This window comes from Rhinolophus sinicus, chromosome 5, assembly GCF_057876585.1.
Source record: "Rhinolophus sinicus isolate RSI-liver-muscle chromosome 5, RSI-T2T, whole genome shotgun sequence".
In the NCBI taxonomy this organism is placed as follows: Eukaryota; Metazoa; Chordata; class Mammalia; order Chiroptera; family Rhinolophidae; genus Rhinolophus; species Rhinolophus sinicus.
The window spans coordinates 81,257,855-81,273,668 of record NC_142505.1 but is presented as its reverse complement, the minus strand read 5'-3'; the positions used below and the strand labels follow the sequence as shown (position 1 = coordinate 81,273,668).

Below are 15,814 nucleotides of genomic sequence, written 5' to 3'. Positions count from 1 at the left end.
ATGAGTTTTAAATATCAAACAGTATAATATAATATCAAAAGCAAAAGGCTCTTACTGTCTCCTTTGCCAACCTCTTTCCCTAGTATGTTCCCTTAACCCCCTAGAGATAGTATGGAACTTTGTGGACTTTTTCCTTATGCATGTACAACAGTGCTATATACACACAACATCTGCTGCGCTCATTTAACCGAATTGCCTCACTCACACTGGTTCTGAGGCTAAGCTTGTGAAAAGTCCAAACATGGCTGGGGAGGGAAGGAAGGGCATGGAGGGGACAGAGTACCACCCCGGGCCATTTCCTTTCTGTTTGCTTGTATTTAGCTGTGGTGGCTCATGCCCTGTGTTTTCTTTTCTCTGAAGGAGTTTGCGCTGACCAACCCAGAGAAGAGCAGCACCAGAAAAACCGAGAGAAAGGAAACCGCCGCAGAGGAGGAGCTGGACTCCGAGCTTCTAGAGGTGTTTCACCCCACCCACGAGTGGCAGGCCCTCCGGCCAGGTATCAAGCCCGGTGCTGTCCCTGTGAAATACACTCTGATTTCAAATTGCATGTCCTTTGTCCCCACAGGGCTGCTTTGAAGGGCAGCCACTCTTGGGCCTGTTGGAGGGAACAGTGTGGTCCCTCGGAGTGGTGGCTGCTGCCGCCGGGTTCAGGGACCTCCATTTTCCAGCAGAACAGAGATTGCAGCGTCTGAGTTCCCTGGAAAGAAGGCAGGTGGTGGGTGGCCAAGCTTTCTGAGCAAGTGATTGAAAACTTTCTCTCCTTGCACTTCTGAAGCACAGGAGAGGCAATGACATGTGCCTCGCTCTGCAAGTGCTATTTCAGGCTCTTCTGCTCGGCTCAGTGCTGCTGAAATATTGTTCACAGGGGAGTCCTGAGCACTGGTGCGGGGCACGAGTGTTCTTTTGCTGAAGGAACCTGTGCCGAGAAATAGGGGCTGGTCCTGGCCTGGTTTTTAAATGGGGCATCCTCAGAAGGAACAACTTTCTAACCCTTTTATGAGCCTGGGCCCAGGGCTTAAAATAATAATGAAAGGAGCCCACAGTTGTGGTGTTGACCATATTCAGGGGCTGTGTTAGGTACGTCATGTGCATAATCTTGTTCCATCTTTACAGTAATAGGAACTGTTATTGCCTTTATTTTCCTAGGAAAACATAGGAAAACATACGTCAGAGAGGTTATAACTTGACCTCTGTCCTTTAGCTAACTCGTTCTATGGCATTGACCTTGGATCCAGGACCTACCTTTTCTCCTTTGTCCTTCTAGTCCTGGCTGTCTTTGGCTGCAGTCCCAGCGTGGTGACACTTGGGCCTGTTCTCAGGAGTAGGCGGTTTGCGTTCTACACTGTGGCGAGGCGGATGGCGAGCCCTGGCAGCTGCCACAGTGTAGTTCCCTCAGCTCCTCGCCGATACTGTCTTCACTGCCCCCATTGCTGCTGTGCTGGCAGGGGCAGTGTTTGCTGTGCCAGCCAACTTTCTGGTAGTAATATCACTCCTGCTGGGCTTGCATGCGGGTAGTTGCTGCCACAGAAGAGCGATGAAGCACCAAGGAAGCCAAGTAGGAGCTAATGGTGTTGGGTAGAGGGAGGTTTTAGGAGCAGAGGAGCTGCCTTCAGCAGATCCAACCCCTGGCGCCCCTCCCCTGGCTTCCCTGAGAACTGAGCCCCTGGTCCTTGAGCACTGAAACTAGAGGCGTTCTCGGGTGGGGAGTAGGAGAAGTGGGCTGTACCCACTGGTGTTATGTGGTTAAAGGTGCTTGTACCATTTTAAACCAGGCAAATGCCTGGAGCAGACGGAGGTCGATGTCCTCTGGCTGCCCCTCCTAGCCTCTCTGTTCCTGTGGATAAGTCTGAAAGTTCTGACCCAGGGCCCTTGCCCAGCCTTCTGGCCAGTGGGGCTGCTGTTAATGGCTAAACAAAGAGCTCCTCTCTGCAGCCGTGGGGAGGGAGAGCCCGCGCATGGATGACAAGGGCAGCGGAGGGCTCTGAGTGCCTCCTGGAGAATTAGAGTGGAACACTCGTTTTTACATTTAACTTGAAGCCCCATTGACATCACCCTCTGCCTTCTCGTTTCTCAAGAGCCTCTTGTAAATTCTGCTCCACATTCCCTAGAAGCTGTCCCAAAGGCTGGTGTGTTGTGGTTGAGCACAGATACTTGGGCCCCACAGCGCAGGGGGCAAAGCAACCCAGTAGCGCCTGCCCATCTCAAGTGTTATTTGCCTATACTCACCCCCAGAGTAGGACTAGTGAAGGGGCTGGTGAGAGGCTTGTTCTGGCTTCTGTGTCTGATGTGAGGTCATTCTGAGTCTGATGCTGGGGAGTCAGGCCAGTGGGGGCAGACAAGACTCTCTAAGGCCCTGGTATAAGATTGAGGTGTTCTCTGTGTATATTGAGAAGGTTTTGTATGTCTGTCTGTTGATAGGAAATTGACCTCTCCGTGGTCTGGGTGTATAGCTGGTACTTGCCTTCAATCAGAATATAATATTTAATTCACCACATTTGGAATGCTGCCTGGGAGCTTCCAACACAGCTACCTGAAGGTTAAAGGAACGTAGTCAGTCCTGGGAACTTTTGATGGGTATATAAATGGGGAGGTAGTAAAATTTAGTGGTTAAAGGGACAGACTTTAGACTCAACTGGTTCTGGGTTCAAATCCTTTGCTACTTAGGGGATCTTGGGCAAGTCACTGAATCCTTCTGCTCTTCAGTTTCCCCGTTGATGTTGTGGGGAAATGTCCTGTTCTTCCTGCTGCAGAGGCTGTTATGAGGATTCTTGACATGAAGACATCACTTACTATGCAGCAGTTCTGATTTTAAATGGTAAATTCTCCATTTGTGCCACCCATTCAACTTGATTGTAGAATTGGTTACCAGTGAGGGTGCATGAGTGTGTAGCCTTCCTGCCCTTTCTGGCCTTCGATGGGGAAGGGAGCTTTTGATGAGAAGGAGAGACTTTCACAGCCATGAAATGCACTCCCTCTCTCCCTCCACTGAGGTTTTTGATGAGGGAGCAGAAGGGGTTGGCACAGCATTTCTGGCCTGAGAGTCAGGGACATGGCACAGGAAGGTGGCGATGTATCTTCTGGGGACTTTTCAGAAAATGGCCAAGTGGCTGGTTTGTGTTGACCCCAGTTCAGTACCGTCTGCCCTGACAGGTCTCTGAAGGGAGGACCTCCGCTCTGTTGTGCTCAGGCTTCCAGGGAGGAGACACTGGGGTACGTGGCCTGGGCTCATTTGAAGGCAGATTTCCAGTCACAGGTTGCAATACCAGGCGACTAACACATGACTTCATGGGCCTTCCTCCCAGGCCCAGTGGGAATCGCGCCCCAGGCCCAGGCGCTCAGCCGTCGAGCAGCTGCAGGCCACTCTCCTTAGTCTGCCTGCCTCTTATTACTGTCAGCATCCTCACTGGGAGCTGCTTGTTCCTGGAAGTGATTTTCTTGTCTCTCTCTCCCCTGGTTTATTTTGGGATCTGTCTCACCTTATGGAGGCACAGCAAGTATTTGAGTGTGGATTCAGCATCAGCTGTTCCCAAGCAAGCAGAGGAAAGCTGTTTGCTGGCGAGTCCTATGGATTCTGGGCAGGGGACTCAGGAATTTGTCCTGGGGTTGAGGCCCCCTGAAACCCAGGTCACTGCCTGTGCACTCGTTATTGCAGAAAGCTGGTCACAGCCCTCTACGATGGAGCTTCTGCTCCCTGAGCATTTTCTGAGATCCTGTTTTGTGCCAGGCGCTGTACTGGTAGTCAGAGATATGGACAATAGCTCACGTTTACTGAACATCGACTGTGCCAGGCATTCTTTGCGGGCAGGTGCTATAACTTCCCTCATTTTTATAGACAAAAGTGAATCTCAGAGAGGAGAACTGACTTAGCCAAGCAACCAATAAGTGGTAGAGTCAGAATTCCCATCTCGCTTTGTCTGGCCCTAAGTCTGAGCTCCTAACCATTGTGCCGTACTGTTTCTCTGGGTAGTAAATGGGACATGACCCTGCTTCCATCATCTTATAGTCTCACGGATGATAACAGAGACAGAAAAAGACATCCAGAGTGTGTTGGATGTGGTGGTGGAAGTGTCTTGTGCCCAGTGAGGGCACAAAGAATGGGTGTGGGGAGGCGAGTGCCTTCTCTCTCTTCTGAGATCTTGGTGGAACAATGAGTCAAATTGTATAATGCTAAACCTCCAATCCCACCTTCAGTTCTCTTTTGAGCTGTGTGGTCTTGGTCAAATTGATTAGAATCTCTGAACCAGTTTCTTCATCTGAAAATAGGGATGAAAATATCTGCTTCACAGAGCTGACATGATGAGACAGAAACAAGATTAACGTCTGTAAAATGTTTCACACAGGACCTGGCGCATAGGAAATATTCAATAAGTGGCTGCAGTTGTCATTTGAAAAAATATGCATTTGCTGCCTTCTTTTCCTTGGGGACCTGCAGGAGAAGTGGAGGCAACAAGGCAGCCTGGACAGATGACCCCCGTGCCCTGCCCCTTAGCCGGTACTGCCTGTTGCCCCCATGTGGGCTCGAGGAAGCTCACACCTGGGACCCCTTATTGACCTGAGCTGACTTCCCGGAGGCTGTGAGAGCTTCTGAAATATTAGCGTTAGCACAAAGAGCCCACTTGATGGTAGCGTGCCGGAAGCCCATGCAGGGACATGTTCATGTGAAGGGGTTAAAAAAAGGAAAAGAAAAATCCAAATCATCAACAACCGATGAGAGCAATCCAAGAATTATAGAGCACCAGCCATCTGGTCAGATCATTTCAGATCTGCATGAGCAATAGGAGGGAATTGAATTTTAAAAACCTCGTTTATAGTAGACCAACAGCTCTGTTTCAAGTATTTAGGAGAGGAGTCTGATTTCCTGTAGGCCCTGGACATCTGTCTGCAGGGAGCACCTGCCTCCGGTCTGGGCGATTCTGCAGGATTGTCTCCGTGAGGCCTTTGGCTACAAGCTCGCAGGGGGCAGTGTGACTCTCCAATCCTCCGACACCAACTAGGTGTCCAATAAGTCACTTCAGTTCTGACCCCGTCTACCTGGACTTCGTGTCAGATCCCACAGTTTAATGGCTTAATGCCCCTGCCTCTACTTCAGATGTGTTGCAAATTCTAGGCCACCTGTGCTTTTCTGACAGACTAGCTGTAAATTGGGGGTTCCCACTATACCCTTCTCAGGTTTGATAATTTGCTAGAACAGCCAGCAGAACTCAGGAACACACTTCAGTTACGTTACTGGTTTGTTGTAAAGGGTACAACTCAGTAATAGCCAAATGGAAGAGATGCGTAGGGCAAGATATGGGGGGAGGGGTGCAGAGCTTCCGTGCCCTTTCTGGGTTCAGCACCTCCTAGCACTTCTGTGTGTTCACCAGCCCGGAAACTCTCTTAAGCTTGTTGTTCAGGGGCTATTATGGAGGCTTCATTACATAGGCTTGATTGATTAAACCATTGGCCATTGGTGATTGGACTCAATCTCCAACCCCCTTCCCCTCCCTGGATGTAGGTTACCCTTGGTCTTTCTGGTTACCTGCCCCCATCCTAAAGTTATCTAAAGGCCTCTCACCAAGAGTCATCTCATTAGCATAAACTCAGGATAAAAAAAGGTACTCCTACCGTGTTTCCCCGAAAATAAGACTGTGTCTTATATTAAGTTTTGCTACAAAAGACTCCTTAGGGTTTATGTTCAGGGGATGTCATCCTGAAAAATCATGCTAGGGCTTACTTTCTGTTAGACCTAAAATAAGACCTAAAAATCATGTTAGGTCTTATTTTCGGGGAAACACGGTATCACTCAGGAAATTGAAAGGGTTTTGGAACTCTGTGCCAGGAACCGGGGATGAAGGCCAGATGGACTTTTTGTTATTCCACAGGCAGCAGTTGAGGTAGGACTAAGGGGCAAAGCTCTCAGTGCCTTGTGGGTGGGAGGCAGGTGGCCCTCCCTTTCTCCCTAGTCTGGAGGGATCTTCCTTATGAGTCCTCTCATCTCCCAGGAGGTTCACAAGAGCATGACCTGCTTCCAGCCCATCCTCCCCTCTCTCTCTCTCTCTCTCTCTCTCTCTCTCTCTCTCTCTCTCTCTCTCTCTCACACACACACACACACACACACACAAGCTCCTGTGGCTCATCAGAGTGGTGCAGTGGGACTTCTTGGCTGTCACCAGGAGGTAATGGCCTGAGGGTGGGGTATAGCTTGGAGCCTCTGTTGGATGATCTTTCCTCCTGGCTCAAGTGCGGTGCTGGAAAGGTGGAGCAGGGGCGGGATGCACAGAGGAAACTGCGGTTTTTGTGTGGTGGTGGGGTAGTCTGTCTCCTCTCTTGAACACAAGTTGCTGTCTCCAGCACTTTTTCAGGATGAGGTGTTCAACAGAGCTTATTTTTGGTGCTATCTCCTTCTGCACAATGCTTTCCTCCCCCATTTTGAAGGCTTTCAGGTCTTCTGGGGATTCCCCGAGAACTTCATTTGTTCCTCCCTTCCTATACTTCCAGCCCATTTCACCCATTATTGCCACCTCCCCTGCCTTTGTTCAGCGTTCTCCACTCTGAGCATTTCCTTTACTCCTTGGTAATATGACTCAGGGAAACTGCTTGGGGCATAGCAGGATGCCAGGCCTCTTGAGGCCTATTGGAGCAATTTCTGACATTCCAAATTCCTCTGTACTTGGAGAGAAAAAGATGGAATGCATGAAGGCACCAGAAGGCTCCATGAGTACAGTTTAAATCTCTGCATTTCAGAGAGACCCCATTTCCCATATTTGGAGTTCTCCCAGGATGGCTGACCATGGCCCCTCAGCAGCCAAACCCCCTCACCTCCAGGGTAACAGGGGATGCCAGGGCAGGAAGGCCTATGACCTCTAGGGCAGCCACTGCCAAGGCCGAGGTCACTTTGACACTAGCTGGTTGAGCTCCATGCTGTCTCCAGAGCATCTCTGCCTGGGCTTTGGCCTTCATTACCCGGATGGAGCAGGCTGGGGTCCAGTTTTCAATCTGTGGACTTGGGTGGTAATGGAGAGCAGCTGTTGGCCGTGCGCTTTCTAACAAGCATTTGCATGCTTAATGCTCACCCTAGGCCCCTATCCTCTTCCTCTGCTTCCTCCATCCACCTGTTCTCCCTGAGGTTTAATAAAGGGTACTTAGCAGAGTGGCACAGCCTCAGCTCTCAGAGATCAGATGCCTGAACTGGCTGCAGTGAAAAACTCAGACTGGAGTGGAGATAATGGAAAACGAACTGCAAACCTGTTCCAGCCTCCACGCCCAGGGCTCGGTTTTAATCAACACTCTGCAGCACTGGCTTCCCTTCTTTTCTCAATGGGGACCTCACCTCTGGCTAAGACTCGCCAAGCTGTCTCCAAGTTGGCACTACCCAGAGCTGGGAAGAGCTCTCAAGGGCTGGCCTGGAGCTGGAATGAGAAGCCCTTTTCTAGAACCTGTTCCATTCTAGTTTTGTCACAGCACCAGAGGTAGGAACTACAGTGGTACCTCGGTTTTCGAACGTAATCCATTCAGGAAGACCGTTTGAGTTCTGAAACATTCGAAAACAGCCGACAGCTAGACCTCAGGATCTTGCACTCAGCGGAAGCCGCGTGACACGTTTGACTTCCGAGGTGTGTTCAAAAACCAAAGCACTTACTTTTGGGTTTACGGCGTTTGTAAACCAAAATGTTCGTCAACTGAGACGTTCGAAAACCGAGGTACTACTGTAATCAATAACTTAAAAGGAGATAATGTTTGACTAGGTAGTAAAGAGGACAGGTAGGAAGCATGAGTGGCGGGTGGATGATGTGAGCAGAGACATAAAAGAGTGTACCCACCTGGCTGGAGAGGCAGGGATCTGTAGGGGAATAATGGGATGGCGGCACCTTGAGCTGAGCTGCCTCCTGGATGGCTCAGTTGGTTGGAGTGAGGGCTCTCAACCACAAGGTTGCCAGTTCAATTCCTGGGGCCCCCAAGGCCACCCAAGGGATGGTGGGCAGCGCCCCCTGCAACTAGCAATGGCAACTGAACCTGGAGCTGAGCTGCGTCCTCCACAACTAAGATTGAAAGGACAACAACTTGACTTGGAAATAAAAAAGTCCTGGGGAAAAAAAAGAAAGATAAACTCCTGGGTTTGAGAATAAGTGGGAGAACTAAAATGGTAATTTCAGAGCTAGCCAGATGAAAAAACTTGTTCGTTTCACATTACATTTGTTGAACGCCTATAATGTTCTCAGGTATAGTGCTTGATGCAGGAAATACCAGGGTGGGCACCGAGAGCCTTGCCTGCCTGGGCTTCTGGTGTAGGAGGGCTCCCAGATGGGAATATAGCTCTGTGAAAACACAGAGAAGGGAGGGGCCCTGAATGAAAGATTTCCCAGAGGCAGGGTCATTGAAGCTTAGCAGAGAGAGCTTTTGTGTATTGGAACGCAGAGGGGAAATGGATCGGTGTTGACAGACTTGAAATTCCAGAGAGGAGATCACTGATGAGGCAAAGTTTTTTAGGTGGCAGATGGAAAGCCTTAGCCTTGTGAATAAGATGAGCCTTGGAAATTAGAAGCAGAGGCTAGAAGAAAATAAGGAAAGATGGGAGAGATATAGAGAGAAATTAAGGAAGCTTCCATTAGATGTCTTCAGTTTTCTGAGCCAAGCCAAGGGTGGGGCTTCTATTTTGGATGATGAAAGAGAAGGACTCGATTGGGTGCTTGAGGAATGGCAGGTTAGGGCGAAGCACTGTGCGGAAGAGGTCAGAACTAAGCATTGCCCAGCAGCAGGAAGGGCCAGTTAATCTCAGACATGCTGACTGCGGTGGGCCAGGATCAGTGAGTTCGGTGACATTCTAGAGCAATCTAGCCCTGGACAGTGGATAGCTGGAGTGTGAGGAATCATGGACAGATCATTAAGGGGACTGTTGGGTTGTCTTTGGGGGTGGTGAGGGAGACCTTTGCCTCTCTGGCCTCTGGGGCAAGCAGGAGAGCTCTACCGGAAGCTGTTGTGACCCAACTCCAACCTTTCCTCTTCTGAAACAGGGAACGTTGAAACTCTTGGAGGCTCCTGGCATTGCCTCCAGGTCAGAGTGGGGGTGGCACCCCCCTAGCCACGGATCATCTAGGCAGGCTTGAAAAGAATGCGAATGAAGCAGAGCTAGTGTGCAGGGGGCTCTTTTGTAAAAGCCTTTTGTTGATTGTGCTGTAATCAGGCTGATTGTATTTCTGTTCATGTTAGGGTTTTGTTTTGTTATTTGTTCATAAACTAATAGGTTGTTGATCTTGCTTTATTTCCCATAATATGGTGATTTGGGCAAACAAAGATTGAGTTGTATTTTAATTTCCTTAATTCCAGAATAGTTTGGTTTGTATAATGCAGTTGTTTGAAAGGAGAGAACCATTTCTTTGGATTAAAAAGTTTTCAGATTTGATTATCTGTTCCCATAATTAGTTTATCTGGGCAGAGGTGAATTTTTATGGAATGGTAAGATGGTGTATTTGTAAAATTTTTTTTGCCTAGAAAAAAAAGAAAACTCCCCCTATCTCCCACCCTAACAGCCCCCTAAATGTTGCATAAACACCTTACTATTCTCCATTCTGTCATCCTGGTTTTGCCAAATCAGGCTTTTGTACAGAGGGTGAAGAGGTTGTCTAAATCTCATGGCCAAGAATAACTGAGGCAGAGTAGGACCCAGGACCTCTAGTATACCTGTTGGAGAAGTGGAGAAAAACTAACATTTTTGGGGAAAGCTGCTTGTTCCTGGTGCTTTGTGTACATTATTTAAGGGGCTTCAAGGTGCTTCATAAAGAGTAGTTATCTCTTCTCTTGGTGTCTTTTGGAGGCTGTGGTCGGTCAGTGAAGGGGCCTCAGATCCCATTGCTTTTCCTAGGATTTTTCTCTCTTTCTTCTGAAAATAGAAACTGCAGGATCATTGCTTGAAAGTGGTATTGTTTGAGGTCTATGTGGGAACAAAATAATGTGAATTTGGGGGGAAATTATTCAAGAGGATGCAGAATTAGTCAAGCTGCCCCAACTTCATTTCCTAGGATAGATCTTAGGGATCTTAGGGGTAGACCCAGATTTCCCTGAACACAGTGGAGTAAGCCTGTGTGCAGTGTAATTTGAGGGCTATAAACTGGCTTTAAAGTCTCACTGGGTTCGACCGCAGATGGAGAGGCTGGAGGAATTGTTCCCTGAAGACCATTAGCATTTCAACCTCCGGTACTTGATCAAAATAGCTAGCTGCGGATACCTTGGAGTTAGGGCTAGAATGGTGGATTTCAAAGGGGAGGGGCTCTTTCTTGCTGAAAGCTGCAAGTAATAGGGTTTGCCAGATGAAATGTTTGATTTGCAAGAGTTCATCTTAATGATGGGGTTGGGGGGTACTCTTTGGAGGGGGGTGAAGGGAAGTGGGGAGAAGAAAAAGACACACCAAAGGAAAGCTGAGTCTTTTCACCTATTTGCTGGCATCATCTAACACCGCTTATGTATGTCAGTGTATGTCAGTGAAAGTTTTGGTTCTATAGTGACTCAGTTTGAACAAAATGTTCTCTCTCTCTCTCTCTCTCTCTCTCTCTCTCTCTCTCTCTCTCTCTCTCTCTCTCTCTGTCTCTCTCGCGTTTTTCCCCCTCTTATTCCTTTTTATGATCTCAGCTCTTCTCCCTTCCCTCCCTTGCTGCCTGCCTTCTTGCCTCCTTTCTTCCCTTGCTCTGCTGGCCCCTACCTGAAGCTGAGTGGCAGGTGGCAGGCGTGGATAGATGTGGAGGTGTATATCTGGGGGAATATTTTATCAATTCTGCCAGCATCAAAAAATGACTTCCAAACCAATCCTTCCAGCCATATATTTCACTGATCAGTTAGAATGAGAGGGGGGAAAAACACACATTAGCATTGCCAGAGAAGGGATTTGGGAAAAATCAAGCCTATGGAAATGAGTGATCTAAAGCATTAAAAACAAATCTTGGAGTGCAGCTTAAGTTCTTCCCCTGCTGTCTCACATAGCCGGCTCGCGACACGCACCTCAGGTCCTACACAAATGGGTTGTGCCTCATCTTTTCTAAAGAGCCTAATGCTGAAGAGGAGGTATCAGCGTATGTTACTCATCATTGGACATTTATTTCTAGGCATGACATGGAAAAAAAGCAACCTTAGAAGGGTGTTTTTTTTTTCCTTTCTTTCTTTTTTTGTCCTGTGACTGCAATGTCTCCGTATACTTGCAAAGGCCCTTGGAAGAGAGTTCTCCTGAGTTGAGCACACCATGTGCATGCTCATATATTTCTCCTCTGCCTGGTACTAGTCCGGAGTGAGGTCTCAGGAAAACAGTGGCCTCTTCTTTGTTCTTAGGCCAGGAAGGGGATTCTTGTCAAGAGAAAAAGAAGTAAGGTTGTATAGGTAGAACTTCGTAATTAAAGGGGATTAGTTTGTCTCGTTTGGAAAAAAAACAAAAGCCTGAAATGTCCTTTCTTCAAAGAGACATGTCCTTCAGAGGGAATTGACGGAGGGCAGAAGCCAGGCCATATTTTGGCGTTTGGTGGTTGCAGCGCCTTGAATATACAGACAGTAGAGTGTTCTAGTCAGTCTGCCCAGGTTTACACCTCAGCTCTGTCTTGTACAGCTGAGTAGCCTTGGGCAAGTTACTTAACTCCACTAAGGTTTAATAAAATATCATATGTAAAATAGGGATAGTAATATCTACCTCATGGTTGTTTTAAGTAGTAAATAAGGTAAGCATATGAAGTGTTTAGTACCAGGTTCATAGTATTAGCTCGGTAAATGTTAGCTTCTGTTGTTTCTGTTTTAGTAAAAATGAGTGCGTATCAGACAAACCCAAATTAAGGTATGGTCTAAAAAATAACTGACCCGTACTCTTCATATATGGCCAAGTCAAGAAAGACAGGAGCTATCACAGATCGGAGGAGTCTAAGGAGACATGACCACTAAATGCAGTGCAGTATCCTAGGTTAGATTCTGGAACAGAAGAAAGAACATTAAAGGAATGACTGATGATATCTGAATAAAGTTGGTCGTTCAGTTACTAATGTCAATGTTAATTTCTTAGTTTTGATCATAGTTTTATGCTTATGTAAGATGTTAATATCGGGGAAGCTGAGTGAAGGGTATATGGGAACTCTGTAGTTCTTTTTCATGTTTTCTCTAGGTCTAAAATTATTTCAAGGTAAAGAGTTAAAACAAAATAAGTGAATTGTCCAAGTGGCCTGCTAGATAAAGGAGAAACTGATCAGAGTGGAGCCACACACAGCGGATGGCACCTGACCCTGTCTCACCTCCATTGTCAGAGGGAGGGTGCTTTCTGAGGGGCACCAGTGCCTGCCTCCTTCACCCCTGCACACCTGCTGCCTCCTGAGGCAGAGGTGTGCTCGAGGCAGAGAATTGGCGAGATAAGCTCGCAGACACGCACCCAAGTCTGACCTGCAGTGGTGCCATAGAAGGACTGGGGAGGGGGCCACACGTTTGGCATTAGGACTCTGCAGGGCTGAGAGATCAGGGCACTTGTCTCTGTTCCTTGGCATAGAAATGAATTCTGTCTGTTTTATCCCTCTATCTAAGCACAATCACTATGGCAATCTGTTCACGGGTCGCGCTGCCTACCCCTACGCTCATGCTCACTGTTTGATCACCCAGAAGAAAGAAAAAGAAGTTCAAACCCAGCTCTGCAATAGTTTATCATTGTCTTTACTGTTTCCAGTGCCTTACTCTTGCACAAAGCAGGTATTTTGCTTGCTCTTCTTGGGTGCGTGCAGAAGGTACCTGTGCTTTTCTCATGACTGATGCAGCCGTCTCTCATGCTAATAGCAGGGTTTGGAGAAGAAAGCCATTATAATCATTGGGAGAATGTGAATCTTTCAGTTTTTATTTTTGTGTTGAAGTTAGCTGTCAGGTGGGGTCTGGAAATAAAAAGTCTTTCATCCCAGCACACAACTCCCTCACAAGTATTTACCCTCGGAAGTCCATATTTTCTAAGTTAAAAAAAAATCAGTGCTAAAAAATGTTCTTTGTATTCTAACTCAGTGACTAAGGTGTACTGCTTTTCAGTATTGATTTACAAATTTTATTGTCAGACCCTTGGGATGTGGATTACCCAATAGTGTGATAAATGGCTGAGCTCTGAATTATGTATTGTGTTACAGCGAGTTCATAAACCATATTTCTCTATAGGTTATTTTAGGCATAAGACTGGTGAACTGTCATTTCTCTTTTAGTCACATGTGACTAAAAAAGAAAAGGAGGGGGATGGTGATGTGAACGAGAAGTGTCTGGCTCAAGATTGAATAGTGAACTACCCCTGAAGGCTTGTGAGCACAGAGGCTTGAAGTGGACAGACTTTGGGTCTGGATGGAGAGAACCTGGGTGGAGGAGAGAGACTGCTCCACAGCTCACCTTTGCTGCTCCTTTGCGCAGGCTAGAGCCCCCGTGAAAGGATGACCGGCTTCTGTTGTCCTGGGGCCTCTGTTCAATCAAATAACAAGTGGCCAGAGGCTGGAGAGTCCTGCACCCTGAGTGGGCCTCCCACGCGCCCCCCCCCACCCCCCCAGCCACTTGTGCTGATGGGTGTGCAGACCCTTTACAGATGGTTCGGCTCTGCCGGCTTGGGGAAGTCATCTGTCTCTTTTGAATGAGCAAGTTTATGTTTGCTGCTCCTTCCCCCTGCACAGAGAGAAATCGCTTCTGCCTTATGATGGAAATGTTTACCTTCCCTAGGGAAAGGCACTATTCTTTGGGGATAATGTCTGCTGGTCCTCCCCACCCCTTGTGGGAGCATAAGCCTGTGCCCAAGGGTGGACGGGAGGAGGTGGCCATTGGAGCGTGCACAATTGCCACTGGGGCAGCCATCTGCCAGTGTCTCGGCTCACAGCCTGCCTCTGAGCTGGGCCTGCATGCATTATGTGCAACCTATTCCCTAAATGAGCTTTCTGAGTGTATATAACTCCTTTCTACCGTGTTCTGGTATGGTCTGCCTCAGGGCACTGTTCAGAATCTCCCCTAATTATGCTGGAGCTCAGCTTCTAGTGTCTAGCAGTTAGAGTTTCTGGTAATAGCCGATTTTTTTTGGATAGATTTCTAAAATTGCAGTGAGGGATTGATTTATGGTTATAGGAAGATTTGCTTCTTACAGGCAAATTATCAACCCTGCGATGATGTAGTTTCATGGCAGTGGTATTTCGACTCTATCCAGAGCCGTAGTCTAGCCTGCCTAGCTTTTTCCAGAATGGACTCTTCGTAATTTGAGGAGGCTGCTCTGGTATTAGAATGAAATCCATGCTTCCAGTTGCAGACCACCTTCCCCGCATATTGCCCTCCTCCTCACCTTCACTTCTTGAGATGGAGGACGTTTTGCACATGCTGCTTAGAAAAAGGAGATTCATAACATGACTCAGTCCTCGCCCACACATCTCGGATTCCTGCCAGCCAGTACATTTTGGCAGGCAGGCCATGTGTGTGGAGAGCACGTCCTTCCCTATCCCTGCGCTGCTCCCCTCATTGTGTATGCCTGGGGTGGAGGTTGGGGTGTCCAGCTTCTCATCTCTTCTGCTTTTCCTCCCAAGCAACCCCTGCTTCTCCTGTAGGCTGCCCTTTAGTATCTATAAGGTAAAGGAGACAGCCTCTCACATCCCAGGGACCTTATAGAAGACCTCTGGGAAGAATTCGAGCCCTGAGATGTTTGCGTGCTTGCCACGTGCCCACCCCTGTGTTGAGCACAGTGAGAACTAGCGGGGCGCCTTGGCCTTAAACACTAGCGCCCACCTGGGAATCCATCTGAAGAAGGTTGACAGTCCCGCCCCTCCCTCACACGTCTAGGGGTGCAGGTCTCCTTGTGTCTGTCATTACAGTGTTGAGCTCTGTAAGTTAGTGAGGCCTCAGGCTAGTGCTGTTGATGAGGCCTTTGAGAGTGAGTTACTGGTGACCTTGGGCTCTCCTTTGCCCTCGTGAGAGGGGAGAGGAAAAAGGGGCAGTGGGTTCTAGAAAATCCTTGGCTATGAAGACTTGGTTCAAGTTTGCCTTCTTCTCACCCATCCCTAGATATGTCAAAAGAACCTAAGATAACAGAGTGGAGGGCAGAATGGGACTTCGGGGGACCAGAAACAATGAGAAATCTGTAGGGGCAGAGAGAGCTGCTGGCCCACCAACCTGTTAGAACAAGAGAAAGGAGTGTCTTTCTCAGCCTGGCCAGCCCTATGCTGGGCCCACTGTCGGCTCAGTCTAGGTGGGAGTGGTGAGCCACACAGACTGGCCCCTGCTGATACTGTTGTAGCTGCGGAAGCTGCAGTTCCCCTCTTCACATAGCTACACAGCCACAGGAAAGTTTCCTGCAGCAAGGAAACTGACTGCATGGGGAGAGATGGAGACCAGATGTGGCTTCTTTTTGGCCCAGCCAATGGGAAGCTCTTGTTTTTGGAATAACCTCCCCATCCCGAGTCTGTGTAGATGTGGCTGGAGCTGAGCCTCTCCATTCCAGTCTGATCTCTGTGGGTTTTCTTCCCCATTTCAGGCCTCAGTGAACTGACCTGCTGGCTGGTTCTGGAGCCTTCCCAGGCCTGCAGCATGTAGGGCTTAGCAATGACAAACTCTGTTGTAGGGCTGCATTTATTGGATGTCCTTTGAAATTAACTTTCTCTGTAGTCTGTAAGTGCTCCATGGGGGCCCCTTCAAGGGTCTTGGCTTCCTTTGAACTTAATGCTTGTGCTGATTCCCACTCTCATTCCTGTGTGTTCATTTTAAACATGGTTGGTGATGAATTGGGGGAAAGGGATGGAGGTTTGCTTTCCTCTGCACCATAAGTGCAGTGCTGCTCATTTCATTCTCTGCTCTCTGTGTCTGAGATGAGCAGGGTCCTCTGTGCCCATGT

The 15,814-nt window shown here is 48.2% G+C and overlaps 1 protein-coding gene across 4 annotated transcripts in view; it reads left to right on the top strand.

Annotated features, from left to right (window-relative positions):
* SIL1 (SIL1 nucleotide exchange factor) overlaps positions 1-15,814 on the top strand; it is a 183,711-nt gene that overhangs the window by 51,730 nt on the left and 116,167 nt on the right. For all 4 annotated transcript variants that reach the window (XM_019740406.3, XM_074313593.2, XM_088798636.1 and 1 more), the window contains one exon: positions 361-496. In XM_019740406.3, the coding sequence (XP_019595965.2) occupies positions 361-496 (136 nt within the window). The remainder of the gene's footprint in view (positions 1-360; positions 497-15,814) is intronic.